The following is a 17327-nucleotide window of genomic DNA, read 5'->3' on the forward strand; positions in this document are numbered from 1 at the left end:
AACACACACAGTGTTCTGTGAAGATGTTTCCGCAGTCATCGTGACCTTTGTTTCTTTTTGTGAACATACCAAACCTGCGTCATTCCCGTGACCATCAGCACCTCTGATCACTTAGTAAGTGTGAGGCCTTTTGAGGACTGCAGATTAAACTCACATGTGTACTCCAACAGGTCAGCATTTACACTTTACAGCTAATCATCCTCAGTGTCCTATAGCATGTATCCGACATTTTAGTATCACTGAAACATTTCCTCTCAGTGATGGAGCAGCTGCACAGTGGCAGTGTTTCAAGCATGTATGTAAAGGAAGCCTTCTTTTGTGGCCACGTCTTCCCCACAGTGCATGCTGGGGTGTGTTGTTTACAGGCCCTCAGTAGTGCTCAGTCTGTTCCCAACATGCTCTGCTCCACACATGTTTGGATATCTTAACACCTTTGTAAATAAACACCAATGCAAATGCAGTTCGTATTTGCGAGAGTTGTTTGCGCAGTGCGCTGTGTGTGCGTCGGTAGAGGGTGTGATTGTCTATAAAAGGAACAGCCAAAGCCAGTTGTTTAAAATCCTAGTTGGACGGTTTCAAATCCCCCCCTTGCACTGAGAGAGGAGAATAGAGGGAGGGGGTGCGGATGTGTGTATGTGTGTGTGTGTGTGTATGTCAGTCTGTCTGCATGTCAGGAGAGAGCCTTTCCAATCAGGGAAGGGATGGGAGAGACACTGACAGACAGACAGACTTCAGACAGACACACTGGGAAAGCAGAGGGAAAGACAGAGAAAGAGAGAGAGAGAGAGGGAAAGAGAGAGAGGCGGGGGGTGGAGCTATCAGTGGAGAGGCGTGGCTAGGATGCTGTCACTCACTGGCGGTTGCCATGGCGAGCGGGCGGTCCCGAACAGCGGGACATCCAATGGGAGCCGACGCTGCTTGTGTCACCATGGTGACGGGGCTGTGCCCAGGGAGGTTGTGATGGGTTGACAGGTGCGTGACAATCGGAGCTCTCTGCAAGCATGTACGCCAAAGGCAAGAGTAGCAACGTGCCGTCCGACAGCCAAGCCAGAGAAAAGTAAGTTTTATTTATGGGGGAGGAAACCGCGGCTGTGAGGGAAGTTCATGAGCGGCCAGGGGCAGTCACACACGGAGCTGCGGTAGGGGAGGGCGCACGGCGCGGAGCTCTCAGCTCTGCGCTCTGCAAGCACTGGAAAGTTGACTGCTTCATTTATTTGAAGAAAGATAAGACATTTTGTCGGCGGGGTTTCAGCGCAGTTAGATTAAAATGTAACACGCAGTTTCTGCTCCACTGCTTAATCTCAGGATTTTCCTCTTCTCTTGTCATGTCTTGGCGTTTCTGTGCTTGTTGTCTTGTTTCATTACATGCCGAGCGACTGTTTGTAATTTTGCGTGTGTTTTACGCACAACTGTTTGGCAGTTTTGCAGAGTCCAAACTAGACACCCGTGACCGTGTGTCGGGCTGTGGAAGCGGCAACAAAAAGTCCACGCATTTGGCTGCTCACGAGCCGCTGCGCGTTTTTTTAAGGTGTCGCTTTTCTAAGAGAGACTGTGTTGCGTTTACGGCCACGCTCCGTGAGTCCAGTCACCGCCACGGTAGAGGAGATTTGTGACAGCAGACAGTCATCTTGTCTCCACATTTTGGCGAGACAGGCACAGTGTGAGATAGTTATTCATAGGCTATAGAAGAGGATGTACAGCAATTTGTGTTTACATACCAGCAAGGAAAGATATGGCTGTGCTTTGCTTTCTCACAGACAGAACAGAGTTTGACCCAAGAATTGAACTAATCAGGCTTTTTCCTTATCAGACAACAGCTTTTATATTGTAGAATTAAGTCAATTTTGGAGGTGGAAACTGACAGTAGAGTAGTTTAAATAGAAATATCAGGTTGTTAAATATCTACATTCATAAAATGCATGTAATTAATTGTGCCACTTTTCAACACATCTTGTCTACTTTGATGCATGAGATGTGAAAACAAACACCATAAATTCATTATGTTCTGAAATGCAAAGATCCTTAAGGTGAAGTCATGGCTGCTCGCTACTTTTTTGGATGCTCAGGGTCAGATGGTCAGCGAGCAGGGATCATAGATCAGCACCTGCTAAGCAAAGAGGAGTACATATTACATAGTACATATTGTACATATTGATGATGTGCCTTTTGGCTGTGAGCAGACAAAAACACTTTTTTACGGTGGGTTTGCCTTCCGTAACAGTTACAGTATGACACAACTATATGAGGATAAAGTGCATTTGACTTGTGTTGTTTCAGCTGTTGCCACCTTTGAGAGTCCTTACATGCCCTGGTGAGATGTTCATGAAAGATCAGATGAGTCGTCTCACCTCCACCCCCCAGCCACTGCTACTTACATCGTGTCTTTTGAATCCAGTTCACTCATGTTTGTCAACAGTGTGATTGAGTGTTCAGCGTTTCCCTCGAGCCCCATTCTTTATCCCCCAATCGATATGAAAAGGATAGGACTGAGCAGTGTGGCTCTATCGCTGCCTTATTGCATGCGCTGACAGAGAGATGGAAAGCTTCCTCCAGGCCTGGGAGATACTCTGTGTCAACACATGTAAGCGTGTGTGTATGTGTGTAAGCATGTACTGTATGTGAAAGAGCTTTTCTTTGGGAAAACGCAGCAGAGACTTATTCTGTAAAAGTGTTCGTCAGGAGTCCCCTGTGAGTTTGCAGAGCGGCTCAGTTCACCTACGATGAAGAGACTAAAGATCACAGCGCTGTGTTAACATGGCCTATAAGTGGGTTACCTGCTGTCTTTAAAGGGAACATCTGCCTAAACTTTGTTCATAGATGTGACAGACGCGATGTGTCTCAGGTGAAGACCTAGTTTTTTGGAGCTACTTGGGAGGTTTAACGTTCATGAACACCTGGCTCTGTGTGATACTGATGTTATTGAGCGAGTCTTAATATTTAATCCACAAATACAGTCTGTCAATATGCTGTAAATGACCCATCTACAGTGGTAGATGTGATTGTGGCTAGATTCCATCTTTGATTTTAGATATCATAACATCATAAGTGTTGTCTTTTCCTGGTTTTAAAGGCTGCATTATAATAAGGTGATGCCGTTTTCTGAACTTAGCAGACTGTTCTATTATTTGCATTTACCCACTTATTCATTATATCCACATTATTGATGATTATTCATCAAAAATCTCATTGTGTAAACATTTTCTAAAGGCACCAGTAGTCAACCCTACAATATTGTTGCAATAGATATTGAGGTGTTTGGTTAAAAAATATTGTGATACTTGATTTTATCCATATCGCCCAACCCTATATGATCTTCTGATTATTTTAGAGATCAGTCTTTGAGATTAAAAAGATCCTTCCTGCAGTCACTAAACTTAATAATTTTCTATCGTACTGGGTGGCATCACATTTAATTTAGACTTCCCCGTTGTTGCAGATCATTTCGTTATCTGTGTTTACGAGTGTTTTCAAGGCGAGAGTTGATGTTCCACTGGGCGTTAATGCCAAGGCCACGGCAAAAGAAAGGACGGGGTGACAAGAAAACACCAGATGAAAAGGGGCCGGGAAAGGCAAAAATCAGGCGAGACAGAGTTTCATTCGTCTCTTAACAAGCAGCCTTGTTTATCAGTGGTGTGTATCGGAGAAGCAGAGCGGGGCCCAGCGCCGCCGAGTCTTCAGTTGTTTCTCATTTCTGCAGCACAGCAGGGGATCAGAGAGTGGGAGAGACGGAGGGCAACAACAGATTGAGGGAAAGAAGGAGGAGGGGAGAGAGCAGGACTGAGGGAATTTGCTGGATCATTAGTTTACAGTGTTGTAGTATTGACCTCAGGATGGACCCCCGCAGACACAGGGCGCTGGCATCTCGCCCATGTAGATGTAAAGGAGCTTGAAATGCAACTGACCTCTATGCTACTCTGTTCACTCGTGTGTGTGTGTGTGTGTGTGTGTGTGTGTGTGTGTGTGCTCTTAGAATCAGATTTGTGTGTTATGTCCTTGCTACAAATGCATTTTGGGAATACAATTTTTTTCCCCAGCAGGTTAATATCTAGCAGAATGTTTATCAGGTAGTTTTGCAGTTTGCGTACTTTGAGATAAAAAGTAATAAAGCAGGATGAAAATATTGCTTCAGGAGAATCACAGAATGTGGCGCTTTTAAAAGACCCTATATTAAAGGCTGTATTACGGTGTATATTTACAGTATGCAGAAGCTGCCTGAGATATTTAAACAAAATAAAGGAAGCTTAGTTTTCTCGTACGCTATCACTGAGCTTATTGTTCGGCATGTCCGTTAACCTTTTTGTTCTTGATATGAAAAACTTTCAGACACATAAGGTATTCTGCATACAAAAGCTCAAAATTCTGTGAACAATTTTATTAATTTGCAAGATTTTTTATAAACATACACTTCGTTTCTTTGTCCTCCTATATAGGAAAATGTAGTATGTTAAAATATGCCAAAAGGAATTAGGCCTGTAGAGAAAATGATTTTGCTTAAATCATTATATCAAGGCCCAAGTACCTGACATTTTTCCAGATTGTGTATTCTATGCTGCATAAATTATGGTAAGAAAACTACGACTGCACCAAATAGTAGACAAGCATTTTATGAAGTTCACTAAAGATGCGGCTCAAGCTGTTATCACTTATCGATGTCTCCTGTATGTAATCTGTAACCATTACAGAGGAGGATGTGCAGATAAAGAAAAGCAGATGAGTACGAAAATGATGCTCCAAAGACTCACTTTACCCAAGTTATAGAAATAAATAAATAAACAGAAACACATTGTCACACTTAGCGTTACTGGTATCACGTCACGGAGATAGCTCAGGTTGGATGTGCCGCAGTTGTGAGACTTCTGCTTCTAAAAAGTGCAGCTGCACGCCAGTTCAATAAAGGTCCATGGGATTCTGTTTGTGTTGTTCAAAGCTCTAAAAAGTTAATGGAAACATGTGCGCAGAAACAATACAGGGCTCTGCAATAAGGATTGCCTGATCGCCCGGGGCAAGTGGAATGCCATGTCGGGCTAGTAAATCTAGCAATGGTGGAAGAATTCAATACATATTTTTTTCCAGAGCTGCATTACTTCTTAGCTCTGTTGAGAGTTGCACATGTTCAGCACTGATCGGACAGAGTTTATGAGCTGAAGTGCAAGCTAGAATTTCAGTTACCTGGAAACAGGAGTTTAGTTGGGTGGTGGTAGAGGATTTGGGCCAAAGATTAAACATGACAGTTAATTTTAGTCTTTGTTGTTATTTTATAATCGCTAATAAATATAACAGTTTGTATAGGGGAACATAAAAATTGGCTTCGGACAGGTAGATTCAACCCACTTGCCCAAGTGAAAAAACATTAATGTTAGCCATCAATAGTTTTGATAGGACTTCTTCTTCAGCAGGAAGTACTGTGGTTGCAGTCACAAACTGTTGGCAGCATGGTGTATGGATTATGCTGAGTAACAGGGACATGTGCAAATAAAACCCAAACTGTCTGCAGAGCTAGATACCACTCATACCACCACAAATATGTAGCTTCTGATTTGTTTGAACTGATCCTTTAAGGTTTAAGACAACAGAAATATGAATAGGGAGCAGTCTTTACACCCGTGTGTCTGTAGCAAACACTCTCAGTGGGTCTCAGGCAGCAACACTGTTCCACTCTCTCCTCTCGCTCCCTCTCTCTGGCTGTACCTGTGTTACGGTCTGCACTTGATTTTGATTCGAAGTGACAGTACACGACCACTGACTGTGTACTGCAGTTGTTCGACGAGTGTAGGTTTCAGTCACTGGCAGTTAGAGGACACATTCCACATAGTTCTGGGATTGTGGTCCTGTGTGAGTTGCATTGCAGCACATAGTACACATTCCTTTTTTTTTTTCTTTGCTGTGTAATGAATCATGGAACAAACACTGCTTCAAATACACATGCTTGCAAGTCTTGTCGCTGCTCTCTATTTCTGTCGGACTCACAGACGTATACATCATATCTGCTTTTGTGGATTTTTTCCTAGAAAGTACAACTGTTTTTTTACTCATCAGACTGAAAAGCACAAACTGTAAATGCACATTTGTGAAAAGGCCAAGTATCATAGGTGGTATTGTAGTTCAGGTACCAACCATAAATCTGGTGCAGACTTAAGCATTTCTAGTAAGGATCATCATTCTGCACACATACACACACACACACACACACACACACACACACACACACACACACACACACACAGCTACTTCTGAACCGAGACACCTCAGAATCCTGCCAGGAGGCTGCCAATGCAGCATTGCGCAGACTGAGGCAAAGCAGTGCATGCTGGGAGTGTTTATCCGACAGAAGCAATTCAGGCTGCCACTCTGGCTCTGACAGTGAGTCGCATTACAGGAGAACTACAATAAAAATAGAGCAGTATCTCACACACACGCACACACACACACACACATAGTGTATGCTCACAATGCCTTGACTCGACTGTGCGGGGAATCTGATTCTGTCCGTGCCAGCTGCCACCTTATGAATGTAATTGATGAGTTTTTTGTTTGTTTACTACATCTCGGTGTCCTTGAGAAATGATGGAGGCGCACTCATTAGGGGAAGGAGAGAGTGGGATCATTTGTTAGAGCATGAAGAAAAGAATGTAGCCAGAGGATAAGCATATGTTCCTGGTCAACTTGGCGGGTGAAATGGGACGCCGAGTATGGAAAATTAGCTTCAAACTATCACATTTAAAAGTCGACATAAGTTCAACAGTTGAGAGGTTAAAAAAAGACGGGCTGAATCGGAGAACGATCCGAAGGGAAAGGGAGAGTTTTTGTGTCCAGGTCAGACGAGGTCAGGTGATATCCTGCAGGACCTCATGGTCTAATGCTCCATAATGACTGTGTGTCGGACCTCTGCACTCTGCACACATCTCACTCTTTCTGTGGATCACTTACACTGGTAAGTGGCCACACCTGGTTCTGTTGGCTCAAGTCCAGTGCCGGAGTAAAAAGGAACCCTTTAACCCCAAACATAAAGCCACATGGTGGACCTCGGCTTTAGCTCCAGAGAACAATATAAAAGTGTGTGATAATGCGTGTGTGTCTGTCTCCGCTCTTTGCCGCTTTGGGTCAACAGAGAGCATACTGCGTGTGTAAGTCTGTAAGCCCATCTGAGCTGTCTGCTTACAGCACTTTCCCCATATGTTTCATCCCTCAAAATCAACCTCCATCTGTCTGTCACGCTGGCTGTGTGAACGCGAACTACAACATCCAGTGATCATTACACAGCTAATAGCCTCTTCAGCTCTCATGGGATGCTTGTGAACAACTGTGAGAACACGGAGAACTGTCACCGCTCTCCGTTTGTTGTCTTCCAGCAACACTGACGGTCAGTGAAAGATATCGACTTAAAACTGCTGCAGATGTATTTAATCCTCGCAGCGTTTTAGATTAGCATCAGTCTGGGATTACAAGAAAACCTCTGATATGTTTTCTTTTTTTTTTTTTTCTCTGGGTATACAGAGCTGTCTTCAAACGAAAGTGATGATGACAGTTTGACAAGGCCCTGATAGAAAACACTTTTTAACCTGCTGAACACATAGAGGCTGTTAAAAGTCCTCTTTTATCTGCTGGCATCCCTCCTAGTCTCTCTCTTATCCCCGCTGCCAGAGATGTAACTTGCCACAGAACTGCTATCAAAGCAGCGGCCTCTTATTGAGCTGTGTGAGGCGGGGGGAGACAGCCTCTGATCGACGCAGGCAGAAAAAGGGGTGACATGTCAATCAACAGAGAGGACCCTGTAGAAGGCATTCTCACAGGACGCCTTGGGGTCCTTGAGAAGGATCGACGTGACAAAAGGCCTCCGTCGGCATCAGATAGCACGCGGGTGAGAAGGGGAAGAGAGGAGGAGAGGGCACAGCATCCTCAAAGTCTTTTATCACTCCCTTCAAAAGACGGAGGGTACAGATGAGTTAGTTTATCACCCGGTGTTGGTCCCTGAAGACCCCATGGGTGTCCCTGAATGCCTCTGCTTTAATTAGGAACACAACATGTCTTTCCTTTCTCTTCAGTTCTCTTCAAGGAACATCCTCCCTTTAACAGTTACAGTGTCTCAGCTTTTTCTTTGGAGTGAGATACTGACATTCGGGGAGTGGAGGATTCAGATCAGTGCACTGTAGATGAGTGTAAGACACGGAGCAGAGACGGGGGGGGGGGGGTATTTCATCGTACGCTTTGTTGACCATGATTGTAAACTGCGATCCATGCTGTCAGGCTTTGTTCGTGTCGTTAGTGGTAGCACTTGTGGTTTTGTTAGGACTTTTTTTTTTTCTTTTTGCCCCTGGTGACACCAAATATGCACGGCTTCGCTCCAAACCACAGCGCGGTAGGGACGCTCCCTCAAAGCGCTTCCTGTAACCTGAGAGTTCCAGCCAAAAGTAAATGCTGTCGGTGGAAACAACACTCACTGTCTCTGGGCTCAGATGAGAGAAGCCCAGCTTGTTGCTCTTATTTCTCAGATTTTCTGGAACATAAATTATTTTAGCACTTTTATTTATTTACCTTACCTGTCCTGTGTAATAGTACGTGTGAATAATAGTCATCTTTTCCCATTTTTTTTATTAGTGCCACCCAGCTGTATCACCCTCACTTTCAGTGTGTGACAACTGCTCTCGTGCTCACCAGCGTGGTTTAACTTGCATATTGCCGTGTATAGTGTAACTGCGGATGCTGCTATGCTTTCCCTGCCTGCCGAGTGTAGTGGAGGTTGGTTGGAGGCCTCTCTGCTGATATCCCTCCATCATTGATATGCAAGCTGCATCGCACAGGCGCTAGCGCAAGGTTAAGCATGCGTGACGGCCAGGCTTAGGAACTGCTTCAGACACTCTCTCTCTGTATCCCTCTCTCTTTCTCCTGCACACACACACACACACACACATTTTCTCTTACTGTGCCTCCTCTCTGCATAGACCTCAGTTCCTCTATGTCTTGGCCTCAATTGTCCCTTGTCTGTTTTGTGAAGTTAAGCCACAGAGTTCTTCGCTTTAATTCTCCTTAAATGTACTGTCCTTACATGACCAACATACAGGCCGTCTGTCCACTGATCCATATAAAGTCCTTCATGACATTTTCTCCCCTCTGAATGCAAGGCGGTATATCCTCTCGCTCAGGATTTAATTCTCTGACATTGAGTTCTTGACTTTTTAAGGTCCACTAAATGCCATTTCTCATCCATTGAGAAGCAGGGAGGATAAATGAGTGACACAAGGTGCAGAGCAAGGCAACAGTGAGGTTGTTCATCAGGATAGCGCCAGTGTTGGCAGCTACCAGTACAGTTAACTAAATTCAGTTTATTTATTTATTTCACTGTCTTTTCTGAGTGTGTTTTTCTTGTTATTAACTGGCGCTATTAATTTACAGACACCTCGGTGCATAAATTTTACTACTAGTTTATACACCCTCACGTTGCAGCAAGATGTATTTGTCTGAATGGTTAGTCATTTATTTATACTTCCTCCCGAGCCTCTGTGCAGGCCTTAATAGCCTCACATTCTTCCCCAAATTGCTCTAGATTGCCTTCATCTGTATCAGTTTCTTTTATCTCATCTCGAAGCTCTGTTGTTCAAAAGAATAGAGGCCCATTAGAGCCCGTAGAAAGGAATTCTAATCCTATAAGATTAGAGCAACGGCGTCCTCCCAGTCGTCTCCTTCTCCCTTTGGTTTTGTTGGAGTTGCTGCTGATTGTGGAATGTTGCATTGTGCGAGGTGAACAATGACGATGTGTCACTGGACGGTGTGCGGAGAGTGTCCTGGGCTGTCACATACTGCATGCTAGGGGCAGGGAGGTGTGTGTGGCAGCAAGGAAATACCTCAGCCCCACTGTGTGTGTGTGTGTGTGTTTGTAAAAGGAAGAGTGGGGTGTGTGTAAGAGAAAAAGATTATCCTAAAGTGAAACAACTCAATCTACTGTAAAAATTTATGCGACAGGATTGTGTGTGTGAGTGTGTGAAGTAATCCCTCCCCTGAACAGTGATGGTCCCGTCAAAGAACAAAACAACAGTGTGATCTTACATTGATCCTTATCATATTTATAATTGTAATACGAGGACTAACTAGCTCTCCACTGCGATACAAGAAGATTTTCTTTATTTAAACAGATTATTAACATGTCTTCTACATCGATTATGAGCTGGTACGTGTGCTAAGTTTTATTTTTATTTTATTTTTTTGCCTTGGACACGTAGCCTTTAGCCTCAGACCTAACCCACACGTACAATGAATATTTTGGAAATAATAAGTGTATTTACACAATTGATACAGACACTGTTCTTGTTCAGAATTTATATAAATAAGAAAAAAAAAACACAATAGAACAAAAAGAGAAAAAAAGAAAAACATAAAGCACTCAACCCACCCAACCTAGACACCCAAAACAAAATAGAAGGATCCTTACACTGTTATCCTCTCCAGATATTGAATAAAAGGTTACCAGATGGCATCAAATAAATTCACCTGCTCATTTCTGTTATATCTGATCCTCTCCATCTCGGGTGTACTGACGACATCATCAAGCCACATATTCACATTAGGAATATTTTTACCCTTCCACAACATCAGCAAGCATGTCTTAGCTGACACAAGGACATAGTTGATAAGTCATCCTTGAGCTGATGTGAGGTTCAGGCTCAATGCTTGAATCAAGAATGTCTGACATTGTATGGAAAATGTTGCACCAGTACTTCTGAATCTTAGGACACATTATAGCATAATGGTTTATTGACGCTTGTCGCACAGAGAAGAAACTATCTACTAAAAATATGCAGCTTATGTACTATTTTAAATTGCATTAGGCAATGTCCGACATTAACAGAACATTCATTATTCTGTTTTATACTATAATTTTATTGTTCCTCTACAATCTGGATATTTATTTTTCATATGTCTCTCTTACACAAGAAGTGTCCACCTTTTCAACCTGACATGTACAGTTACTTCTCCACTGGAACATGAACACAGGTGTCAGATTGCACAAGAGGTCATTCCTACTATTCCTTGGTTTGGCAGAGTCTTGTCAGCACTTCAGTTGTTGTTGTCAGTGTTTTCGCTTGGACAGAGATTATTTTAAAACAATGCTTGTGTGGACAGGATTTTAAGAAATATATATAAGAAAATACCTCTGTAAGTGTGGACTAGGCCTTAGTTATTTAGCTTGATTTATGCATGAGTACCCATCAACTAATAAGAGTCATCTTATAACTAAGCGGCAATGTTGGGCTGAAAAATTAAGCCACGTAGAAGTGCCAAAACTGCAGTTCTTTGAATGTCCACTTGAGGCTGGCTCCAGAAGTCAATCCCCGTAGACCCCATGCTAAAATGCACAACTTTTCAACAGAAATAAACGTGTTTACAGCCTGGTACAAAAAACAGTTTTGGTCTTTATAGCTAATTTCAACATCCATGACAACTGTATAGGGGTGAATTTTTATATGAACTCATCCATTTACATTTAATTAAGGCTCAAAGTTATGCATGTTTAAGGGTAGTGCTGCTGGAGTGACAGGCTGTCTATGAGGCATCACTACAGTTGTTGATTCAGATCTACTCCTTGCTACCTTGCTTCAAAATGGCAGACTACAAACTAATGGGTGACGTCATAATAGCTACATCCACTTCTTTATACAGTCTATGCTTGTAATATTAAAATCAGGCGAGAGAGAACATTTTCATTCAATTCATGGAGCTAATGTAAGCAAGGTATAAGAGATAAAATAAACAGGCACCAGCTAGAAATGTAGGGGCCAGACTTCACAAATACTCAATTGTGTTTTCTTTTAGAGCTCATTCACTAAGTCAGCCATCTATTAGGCACTCCCAGCTCAAACTAATGCAGTCTAATACAGCAGCACCACAATAAATACTACCTATATGAAGGTTGCAATGTTCAATTTTTGTTGTTTTAGAGAGTTGTTTATTCAACTTCGTCGCCATTTTTGATGTTGCACTGTAGTTTGTAGCACATTTAATCCATTAGCTGATCAACAGACAAATAATTTGCAATTATTTTATTATTATTTTTTTTGTTTAATTTAATTTTATTTTAATTTATCAGACGTACCCAAAGTGTCAAATTTTAGCTGGCTCAGACTTCTCAAATTCGAGGGTTTGCTAGGCTCTCTGCTTTATATTGTAGTAAATTGGTAAATCGTATTCCAGCATAATAAATACCAGTGTTTTGGCGATTTTTTATAAAGAACTGGGGAATATTTTTGTTACATGTATAACTGCCTCTACACTCACAATCCATTAAGCTCCCCTCTTCCTGTGAAACGCTGGAAATAGACTTTAAAAGAATACAGTAATTAACCTCGTATGATCGCTAAGTGTTGTCATCAAACTCTTAAGTTCCCTCTGTAAACAGGAGTTTAATATTCCGGGCTTTATGGCTGTGTTGCATTCAAGATTTACAGTAATAGCTTGTAGAGAAAGTTGAACAAGGAAAACACTCCTAAAAATCATTGGTGTTCTTTCAGCTGTGAAATTAAACAAACTCCCCATGAGAGGTGACTCAATCTAAACAAATCAAAGCCAATGAAATGGAACTCGAATTAAGAAAGTGATGGATTTGCCCCCGCTTTTATTTGATTTATCCACTTTACATGTTCTGCAAACAAATTCCACTTGTAGAAAAACCTTACTGGCTGAAACCTAATATGTAAATGACAGATTTTTATATAAAGGGCACAACTGGATTTTTGCTCAATTAGTGTGTTGGTAAACAGTGAGCTTCCCATCACGCTCTCTCTCTGTTTCTCCCGCTCTCTGATAAGCTGGCATTTCCTGTTATCTCAGCCCTGGGCATTGTTGTCTGCTGTGTGAGACAGTGGAGTCTCTGCACTGCTGACAGAACAAGAACTGTTTCACTTTGTCTGATTGTGCCTGTATCGGGTGGGGGAATGCTTCCTTCTTTATTGTATTGTCTTTTCAAGTCTTAGTTGCAGCTGCACTAATTTGCTGTTTTCAAGATGTGAGTGTAGGAGTGTATCCTGCCAGAGCTGCCACCAGTCAGTCTGTATAGTCTGGTGCACACCACCCACTGAACAAACCAAGCACACAGCACATTGATGAATTTATCAATATTAAGCCACAATCAAGGCGAACAGCTTAGTTTTGTCTTACTACGGACATTCCACTGACACAAAGCAGGAATCTACAAACAGAAAAATACAACTAGAAACGTGAGTGAATGGACGAAAACAAAAATGTTGGAAATAGAGCCTGGGCGATATATCGATATTTGATGTTCCAGGGCTTGTTCCATGTGAGATGTATGTAGTAACCATTGCGAACATCAAGTAAAAATTGTCACGCCATTTTTTTTAAGCTACTGGCACAAACATCATACGTCAGATAAACTCTCCCACCCATCCAGACCAGGGTGATAGTGTGTGAGGCGAGGCGTTTGTTTTTGTGTCTGAAGTGCTCCAGACTACAACCATTTAGTTGCATTTTGCGACCATGGAGCACCAGTGCAACCTGCAAACATTATTGATATATGAACTAGAGAACTGTTAGTTAACATACGTCAACACGTGCGGACGAAGATGAGCAGGGTGCTCCAAAATAAAAACACCAGTGGTTTCACTTTGATTCATTTCATTATAACAATGCTTTATTTAACGTTATTACAGGAGTACCTTATTTAACTTTATTATAACAATACTTGAACTTTGTAATGACAGTACTGTATATAACTTTATTACATCAGTAATTTATTTCACTTTATGGTAACAATACTTTATTTAACTTTATTACAGCAGTACTTTATTTAATTATATCATAGCAATATTTTATTTGACTTTATTACAACAGTACTTTATTTAACTTTATCAGAACAATACTTAATTCAACTTTATTTTAACTTTATTCTAACTTTGACTTTATTGCAATCGTAATTTGTTCAACTTTATTATAAGTACTTTAACTTTTTTATAACAGTACTTTATTTAAATGTATTGTCACAGTACTCAATTTAACTTTACTGTAACAGTGGTTTATTTAGTAGATTAGTATTTTAATAGTCTACAGTAGTTTAGGGACGATTTCAAAATAACATGATATATATTATGTATAACTATAAAGCCTTAAAATGTCACAATATTATTTATAGGCCATATTGTCCAGCCTATGTTGGAAACAATTAGGTTTGATAATCAAAAATACATTACCCCATCCCAGCTTCTAACTTATGATAGTGTCATGCTTTTATTTGTCTTATGTGATAGTAAACTGAATATCTTTAGGTTTTGCACTACAATGACATGACCTTGTGTTTTAGGAAATCGCGATGGGCATTTTTCACTGTTTTCCTGCATTTTATTGACCAAAAAAATGATCAGCGGATTAATCAATGATGAAAACAATTGTTAGTTGCAGCCCTGAAATTGTTTACACCAAAACATGTAGTGAAGTCATACCCATACCTGCTTGGAGATCCTACTTTTCCTCATGATACTGAATGTGAAGTGTAATTGTTTTGTATTTAATGTAACACGAGGCTGTAACTACACATCAGTTCTTTATTATGAGCCCAGATTCAACATTGCATCAACACTTTTAATTATCTTGTTGCAGAAGTGTCTCATCTATATTGTGCTGTATGTTCATTCATTTGCATTTTGCCTCCACAAAGACATCTCAACACTTAGCTCAATTAGAGGATGTGGTTTACACATTATTTACTCATTCACTACATCGTTCACTTTCTGTTCTGTCTGTTAGACTTTGTGCTCTGTCTGTGTGCTGTTTTTCATGAGCAACATATTTGTTGATAACTCAGTCTGGGTGGAGTCTTTTGGAGTCTGTGCTGTCCTTAAAGCGAAGGGTGGCAGTTTGCAACTGCAGTTGTGCTTGTGGTCAGAGTATCTTGATAAGTTGGCTGTTATCAGTCTCCATCCTGTTCACCATGTAGCTTGGGTTACTTATTTTTCTCTCTCATAGAGGATCAAGAAAGCAATGGCAGAATCGGCTGTTGTTTATTGCAACATTTTAGTCCTCAGTCATGCATGGTGGCTGATTGATCGATGAGTTGATTAGCCTAAATCAAGTTAAGATATGTTGCATCTGGGCTGTGGAGGGTATTTGCCTTTATAAAACGTGTGTTTCCCAGTGAATGAGTAGACATAAAAATATAATTCAAGCAAGTACGTTAATACAAACAACAAAAACTGAGCGTTGTCTTTCATGCACATCTATTAACAATTCATAACTCAAACAGTATTATCTCTGCTGCTTTAATATTTGCCTTTCAAGTGTGTTTTACAGCCTTTATGTTCACCTTGTACTGGACTGTCCCAAGGGTGGGGAGGGGGAGGGGGAGGATTCTGGGATCTTGAGTTAATGAAAGGTAAACACAAGGTTTACACTGAGGTGAGCCAAAGAACGCAGGAGTCTTACTCTCCTTCAGGATATGAGCTTCATTCTTTTGACTCATACTTTTACGCATGACATTTCACCCTTCCACTGGCACATTCCTCCTCTCTGCAGGAGGACCACTTCCCTGAAAGCTGCTTTGCTGTTTGCAGCCACATGTATGATTATGTGAACTAGGAAAAACTTTTCATCTTAAAGGAATACTTCAAAAAATGATAATTTGTATATCAATTACTCACCTGGTGTGATGTTGAATTTATGAACAGTGTGTCCATGGTGAACAAAGAATCCATAAAAGTTTAATTTATATAGTCATATATGCTCAGATCTTCCCAAACACGTGCATTTCCACACACACACTTCCACATTAACAGTCTGAAGCACAGATGAGCAGCGTGCACAGGCAAGCATATGTGTTAAACTCTGCTCAATTGAATGCAGGCGTGATACTAATAGGCAGAAGTGTTTTAAATCCTAAGATTTTAGCAGAAATGCACATGTTTGGGAAGTACTGAACATATGACTGAATAAGATTGCACTTGGATTATACTGCAGGAGTTGTATGAGAGTTGTAAATGGAGGTTTTGCTGTTGGTTAACGCAGTCGCCTATGACGTCAATTCATCAAGGATTTTCTGTTTTTGGATTCTTCGTTCACCATAAAGGCATGTGAGGAAAAATAAAATTTTCTTCACAAATTTAATGTAACGGTGGTGAGTATATGATTTACAAACAATCATTTCGTGCGTGAAGTATTCCTTTAATGTCAGCAGATTGCAGGATGTTCGGTATAGAGCTTCATGTCAGCATCATTATCCCCTGAGTTCAGTTAACTCGTGACAGCATTTATCAGCCACCTGTGTAATGTCATAGAGATTTTCTTTGTGTGCCTGGTCAACCTCTCACACAGTTCTGAAGTCAGCCAGCTCCAGGCTTCACCGATCTTTGCCAAGCCAGTGTTGGAGCATTCGGGCCTGTCACCCAGCCAATGCTCCACTAAGGGCTTTACTATGTGTTGTGGAAGTGAGAGGGATAAAGGCTACGACAAACATTTGCTCAGCAAAGCAGCGTGTGAGACCATCTCAGTGGAGACAAAACAGGGAACGCGGGCAGATAAAGCGCAGTTTATTTGAGTACGACTGTCCTTCCTCAGGCTGCCTCCAATGCCGGATTACGATGCGTGTTTTGTTAATCTTCAAAGCTGGAGTGAACTTTTCACTGCTCTTCCCGACTCTTCACTGTGCACCAAACCTGAAGTATATGCAGAGGCCAGTCAGCGTCAGAGACAATACACTCTATATGAATATCTCAATACAAGTGCTCTGCCTTTAGCAGGGGCCATTAGAGAGGCCTCAGGGGATGCCGCGGAAGGGTAATGGAGAATATAGATTTAACTTGTGACCATCAGCAAAAATACCAATTAGAAATGCATCAGCGAGTAGCCAGCGATAGAACCACAGCACACTGCCAGTTGGGGATTAATTGAAGGCATGTATTTGACTGAGTAGTTGAAGGAGTCTAATGGAAGTCACACTTAAATAATACATCTCAATGTTGATGGTTGTTTTCTTCCAACATAATGAGAGAAACTTTATCTACAAGCAGGTTTTCATGTTATTTGATGCTCTTAAATATTAGGGCTGTGTCAGACGAATATCAGTCGAATCAGATACGAATATTCCATTATTTGCTCCTTTTGTTCCATATAGAGTTTGAGAGGTTGAATAAAGTTCAGTGGGACACTGAAGATGACAGACGTTCATGTATTACAAGCCCTCCGAGCTAATGGGTGCTAACCATGCTAAGACAGATTGGAAATGTGCACTAGTGTTGCATGGTATACCGGTACTAAAATAGTACCGCGGTACTAGAGTATTCCAAACGGTACTATACTGCATTTGGAAAATACCGGTACTTTGAAATTGATTC

The 17327-nt window shown here is 41.4% G+C and overlaps 1 protein-coding gene across 1 annotated transcript in view; it reads left to right on the plus strand.

Moving 5' to 3' along the window:
* The first annotated feature begins 906 nt into the window (after nt 1–906).
* ssbp2a (single stranded DNA binding protein 2a) overlaps nt 907–17327 on the plus strand; it is a 67690-nt gene continuing 51269 nt past the window's right edge. Inside the window, exon 1 of the mRNA XM_050050761.1 lies at nt 907–1057. Coding sequence (XP_049906718.1) covers nt 1002–1057 — 56 coding nt within the window. The 5' untranslated portion in view covers nt 907–1001. The remainder of the gene's footprint in view (nt 1058–17327) is intronic.

Source organism: Epinephelus moara, chromosome 8, assembly GCF_006386435.1.
Source record: "Epinephelus moara isolate mb chromosome 8, YSFRI_EMoa_1.0, whole genome shotgun sequence".
Classification (NCBI taxonomy): domain Eukaryota; kingdom Metazoa; phylum Chordata; class Actinopteri; order Perciformes; family Serranidae; genus Epinephelus; species Epinephelus moara.